Source organism: Strigops habroptila, chromosome 10, assembly GCF_004027225.2.
Source record: "Strigops habroptila isolate Jane chromosome 10, bStrHab1.2.pri, whole genome shotgun sequence".
NCBI classification, from domain to species: Eukaryota; Metazoa; Chordata; class Aves; order Psittaciformes; family Psittacidae; genus Strigops; species Strigops habroptila.
The window spans coordinates 13,197,628-13,203,627 of NC_046359.1; the positions used below are offsets into that span (position 1 = coordinate 13,197,628).

The window sequence follows — 6,000 nt, forward strand, 5'->3', positions numbered from 1 at the left end:
TTCTTTTTTTTTTTTTAATCAGGTATTTCAAAACTAAATTGTTGGAGGGAGGGGCTTGCTTTTTAAAACTTCACTCTTCCATTGAGTTAAAGATGGGAGAACTTTTCAGTTTTATTTATCATCAGTAGTGTAAAAGAAAAAAAAAGTAGGTCTTTTTTGGGGTAGGAGTGAGGTATGGGTTTTCTTTCTAGCTCTGTGTTATGTGGAAGCCTTATAGGACTGATATAAAGCATAAACATCCCTCTTCACTGTCTCTGTGTGTCTGCCTTGCATCCCTTAGTCCATTCTTCTCATTCAAAAGGAAATAAATCATTTCTAATGTTCTACTACCACCACATGAAGAATATTGTCCATGCAAGTGTGTGAATACTTTTTGAACCTATTTGAAAATTTCATCAGTGGTATCTCTTCCACTCTTTATTGCAGCCCCCCAAAAAGGAACATGTGAACTACAAGACTTACCAAGAGAAAATGAAAGAGAAAAAACCAGCAAAGGATGACGATAAGGGAAAGGTTTGTGTTAAATTTTCTGTGTAAAAAGGCAGCATGTAAGAGCTAGCCCGAGACCCTGACAGATAACGCCTCAGGCGCAGGAGGAGGGCCCAAGCTTGTCGCTGGCTGCTCCCCATGGAGTGGGTTCCTGGCTCCAGCGAAACTAATCTCATCAGTAAAAACTGGCTGTGGGCAGTGTGAGGGTACAGTTAGGCTTGTGTTGTGGTGGGTGTCACTGCTTAATCCTTTGAGGCTGACAGACTCATGACACAAAATCACCAGTTGTTTGGGTTTTTTTTTTTTCTTGCCTCTTAAGGGCCACTTTATCAAGTGGCCTTCAATTAAAGTTTGTTGCATGTTGTCTGACCACAGAGAGCCAGATCTTCAGCTGCTTTTATATCAGCACTATTCGTTCTAGGATCTTGCTCTTTGTTTAAAGCAAGGGTGAGGTTTCTGTTGCATCTGTCCTCTAATATGGCCCCATCTGGCTTTGAGCCTACTCCCTGCCTCTCCATGGAGCCTTCTCATGTAGGTAGGAGCAGAATGTGAGGCAGGTAATTGCTCTAGTAGCCTGTTCCATGCCACGCTCTTTCCCAGGGCACCTACTTCTCCGCTGTCATGTGGCTCAAAGTGCATCCAGTTCATGACCACACATGGTTGAACCCTATTTTCTGGCAGTTACGCTCGGTCAGGTGACGAGGCACACCTACCAGGGAGCAAGTCCATCTTTTGACCCAAAGATCTGTCACATGGCCAAGAAGCAAGCCTCTTTCCTCATGTGGCAGGGGCAGCATGCTGGTCATGAGAGGTCTGTACTTTCTATAGGGTGACAGGAAGGGCTCTGGGCACTCCTAGCAGTGCTCCCGTAACGTGTTGCATTGCTTGGCCTATTAGAAGGTCTCCCAGCGTGCTTTAAATGCCTGCTGCTCCGTGACACAAAGGCTACCTACTACATGTTTTCTATGCAGATGGTTGTTTAGCCAAGATGCTCTGTTCCTTTTCCATTAAAATATGTATCTTTAAAAACAGGAACATAAAGGTGATTCTCTTAAGAAGAAGAAAGAACAGAAGGAGAGGTGAGCCATTTTTAACATATTTAAAATAACTCGCTTTTGTATAGCCTCCCCAGTGTATTTCCCCAATATAACTATGCACAGTCTTATACCAGAAGTCATGCAGGGCACAGTGGAACTTCTCCAACTGCAGAAGGACTCTGTCACAAAATGGTGATGTTGCTCTGTGTCTTCATAGTTTCAGAGGCTTTAGTTACGCAGCTTAACTGAAAATATGTCAGTTCTGTCCCAACATGGCTAAGACTGCAGCCAGAGGTGAGATGGATGAAAATCCCTGAGTGCAGACCCAGGGTATGCCACTTAGTTGGAGCATTTGCCCTCAGAAATAATTTGTGCAAAACACAAGCTACAGTATACAGAGGCTTGAAAGGTGAAGTGACATTCTTAATCGTAGTGTGGCAGGTTCACTGAAATGTACTCTTCTTTCTCTTTCCAAAAGTCTTTGTGTTTCTAAACCCTTTAAAATATAAATCACTCAGTAATGTGCTACAGATTTTGAATGCAGGTAGTAAGTGTTCTGGGCTCATTATCTGCTATGATTTGATATTCCATAATACCAAACACTGATTGCCTAAATAGGTGACATTTTTCACCATATTAAGAGTTTTCACGAGTTTCTGTTGTTTCTCTTACTACTGTTGTTGTTGTTGTTCTCCTGTTTCAGGAAGGCCAAAAGGAAGAAATCAGTGCCTAGCATTTGGCCTGCAGGACAAGTTGGAAAATTCAGAAATGGGACCTTGATTCTGCAAAGCCATGATATAAAGAAGATTAAATCATCTAAAGTTATCAAATGAACTTACAGTACAGAGTGAGACGGACAGTATGCATAAGAAAAAAATCACATTGCTACCAACACAGACTTACTGAGCCTCTCGCCTTCCTACTATATCTTTTTCCTTTTTTACCTTATTTGTTGTTGCAGGGTTTTCTATATTCCATTCTACCCTAGGAAAAATATGAGAATGTACCATTTTATAAATAAAATTAAGAATTTTTATTAAGAATGTTACACAGACTATTAGTCAATACATGCTAAAGCATTTCACTTTGTAGAATCACCTTATTGGCTGTAAGTAAAATATTCATCTAATTCATTAATTAATGGATTAAAATATACAGCTCTTCGCTTTCATCTGGAAGAAGTATGGAAAAATCAATACCTTACTTGCTCTGAACCTGAAGTAGGTATTGTCAAGCATTTATCAGGCATATATCTGTTTCTGTATCTTTACGAATTGTTAGTGGATAGTGGAACTGCTCAATATTTTTCTTGTCCAGCAAAACCTCTTAAGGTTTCAAAATTATCTGCTTTGGAATGAAAATGGGATTTTCTGAAGTTTTGTCCCAGGTAGAGTTCCAGACTCAACTTGTATATTTCTGCAGAGATCTCTAAATAAGCACCGTTTCAAATGGTGGTGTGTTGGCTTGTTTGGTTTGGTTTTAAAAACAAGACCATGCAAGACTGAGCCAAATGAGGCATGGACACTCAATAGCTACTGGTTGTTCATGGTTAGCTCATGTTTGTTTTGTTCAGTGTTCCCATGCCTCGTAAGGCTTTTCTATGAAATCTTCGTCAAAACTGAAGTTTGGATTTCAGAAATGTGGTATTTCTGAAAGAACAGTAGCTATTTTTTGTTTCTTTGTTTTTAAGGTTGTGTTTCCATTAGAAATGGCAGTGGTTAGTAGCCTTCCGAAATGTCCTCTCTGTTCTACCTCAGGCTAAAGAAACCTGAATATTCTAGGGGGAGGCAAAAATCAGGTTAACTGTTAAATGACAAAGGAAAAAGTTCATGCTGTGTTGTTTATATGTAAGGTTATCTGGAGCTTGCTGTAACAGCTCTGGCAGTGAATCATAGGGATTGGGTTGGAAGGGATCTTAAAGATCATTCAGTTGCAACCCCCTTGCCATTGGCAAGGACACCTTCCACTAGACCAGGTTGCTCTAAGCCCCGTCCAGCCTGGCCTTGAACACTGCCAGGGATGGGGCAGCCACAGCTTCTTGGGGCAACTTGTGCCAGTGTCTCACCACCCTCATAGTGAAGAATTTCTTTTTAGTATCTGATCTAAATCTCCCCTCTTCCAGTTTAAAGCCATTCCCCCTTGTCCTGTCACTCCATGCTCTTGTGAAAAGTCCCTCTCCAGATTTCTTGTAGGCCCCCTCTAGGTACTGTAAGGCTGCTATCAGGCCTCCCCTGAGCCTTCTCCAGGCTGAACAAACCCAGCTCTCAGCTTGTCTTCATAGGAGAGGTGCTCCAGCCCTCTGAAGCAGGTGAACAGCAGCATGGTCCTCTCCCCCAGAAGCAGCATTGGAGGCTGCGCCCTTCACAGGATAGGGATGTATTCTGGGGTAGGGAGAGACACGCCACAGAAAGGGATGGTTTCTGGTACGCTCCTTCCTGCACACCTTCCACGTTGCTTTCAGGCCCTGGAGAAGTGCCTTGCCAGCACAGAGAGGATTAAGAGCAGGGAGACAGCCTGGGGAGAATAAGAGCTGGGAGAAAAATGGAAGGGAGTGTTTCTGGAGCTATGTGGGAAGAGGGCTGTGCAGAGTTTTGTTGCTAAATACTGTTATCACATTTCATACTTGCATAATTTATTACTGGTTGCAGATTCAAACCGGAATTAACAATCCTATCCAGTTACAGGCTTAGAGAAGTATTAAATCATAATCGCCTGTGAAGGTGTAATCACTAAGCAGAATTGAGTATAATCAAGACTTGTTGAGGCAACAGATGGGCTTTGGATGTTGTGGGGTAACCTGTATTTTTAATTCCTGGTTAATCCTTGAGCTTGTTTTTTATCTGCTCACTCCTAGGTTTTGTTCAGCTGACTTTGGGTATAACGTGTTGTGGGAGTTTATGTCCTCAATCAGTTTTGGTAACTTACAGGCTTCGCTTTCCACCTCCACAGCTCCCAAAAGCTATTTAGGTGTAAAACTTGGTCAGAATGAAGTGTCCAGTTTTTGCAGTCTCAAGCTTTTAAACTGTCTTAAAGAAAGGTTGAAAAAAATTCAGTTCTTAAAACAAAAAGTTGAAAACTGAGATGCAAAGCTGACAGTGGAACGTGAAAGATGGGGGAAGGGAGAAAAAGCTTATTCAAATTTTGCATTTTCTCACTCATTTAACATTGGTGTGTGTGCATTGTGAAATGTTTCTCTTATAGGGCGATAGGTTGCTCTTTTATGTATCAAATCCGCAAAGTGATTTGAGCTGGCTGTGCTACATTCTTGTAGGATGCTGTTCTCAGGTAAACTTGGTACCAGCAGACCTACTTTGTTTCTAGATGCATTAACAAAAATGAGAACAGTTGACGTTTGGCACACAAACTGTTGAGAACTTGTTATGCACCTACTCTTTTCTTTGGACTGGTGTGTGTTATTAATTAACAGAGTATGTAAGTGCATGTTAAGACAGCAAGCTGTGTTGCTTTTGGAGCATGTACCCATAGATTAAAGCCAGTGTTGACTGAGTAACTGATTATGGGCAAGGGAGAACAGGGACCATCTTATTTTGCCCTCTCTCTGCAGTTGAATAGAGGAATGTGTATTCCTCTATTCAAGGAAGAATATCTGCTGTCTTTTGCATGCCTTTTCCTGTGACAGTTTTATTCCTGTTTCCCCATATACTAAAATCATTCTCTTTCCTCCCTTTGCCATGAAGGAGTTGACACCAAGTTGCTGTCTCTTGGAGGAAGATAAAAAAAAAAGGCCATGATTGATGGTGTCTCCACATTCTTGTCTATACTTAACTCCTGATTGTTTTGGCCAGGTTTCCATTTCTTACCCTGGTGCTGCTGTTAGTGTGTTGGCATGCTTTATTCTGCCTTATTAACAGACATTTATGAAGGTGTTGTAGCTTTGATGAGTGCCTTTCGCAGGGGTGAGTGTGCTGCCTGTAGCATTGCTCAGTACCTTACAAGGCATCTGCTTGATAGAGGTGTGCAGCTCCAAGATGATATGTCATGTTAAATTATCTCACAAAGTTTGCTCTTTCCTGCCCTGACAAGCTTTCTGCCCAGTCTGACTTTTACATTCACCTGAAGGCCTTTCCAATCAGTCACAGTTATTTCCAGCCTCTGCTTACGCCAGTGTCAGAAATTGCTGGAGACTGGGAAATCACCTAAGGTGTCTAAGATGGGTTGGAGCTAAATAACACATCCCCAAGTACTCTATAACCAATGTGAGCCAGAGCTAACAGAGTGGTCCTGAGGGAGTGAGGTGTTCATGCCACTGAATCCAGAGTTATGACTGAAGCTGAGGTACAAATGGCTGCTCTGAGGGAGGACTCTTGGCTTTCTTCAGCTACCAGATTATTTTTGACTGTGGTAACAAACGAGGTATCAATAGTTATGTGTGCATCCTGCACGAGTGCCTCATCTACATTATGACATTCTTTTACAGTAATTTTGTAATAATAAAGAGGGTACTGATGCTGAA

General features: G+C 41.8%; 1 protein-coding gene across 2 annotated transcripts in view; it reads left to right on the forward strand.

Moving 5' to 3' along the window:
• C10H1orf131 (chromosome 10 C1orf131 homolog) overlaps positions 1 to 2,574 on the forward strand; it is a 7,072-nt gene extending 4,498 nt beyond the window's left edge. Inside the window, exons 5-7 of one of the 2 annotated variants that reach the window (XM_030500143.1) lie at positions 427 to 513; positions 1,519 to 1,568; positions 2,230 to 2,574. In XM_030500143.1, coding sequence (XP_030356003.1) covers positions 427 to 513; positions 1,519 to 1,568; positions 2,230 to 2,359 — 267 coding nt within the window. In that variant the 3' untranslated portion in view covers positions 2,360 to 2,574. The remainder of the gene's footprint in view (positions 1 to 426; positions 514 to 1,518; positions 1,569 to 2,229) is intronic. The other variant, XM_030500144.1, reaches the window with a different exon arrangement.
• Positions 2,575 to 6,000: the final 3,426 nt, after the last annotated feature.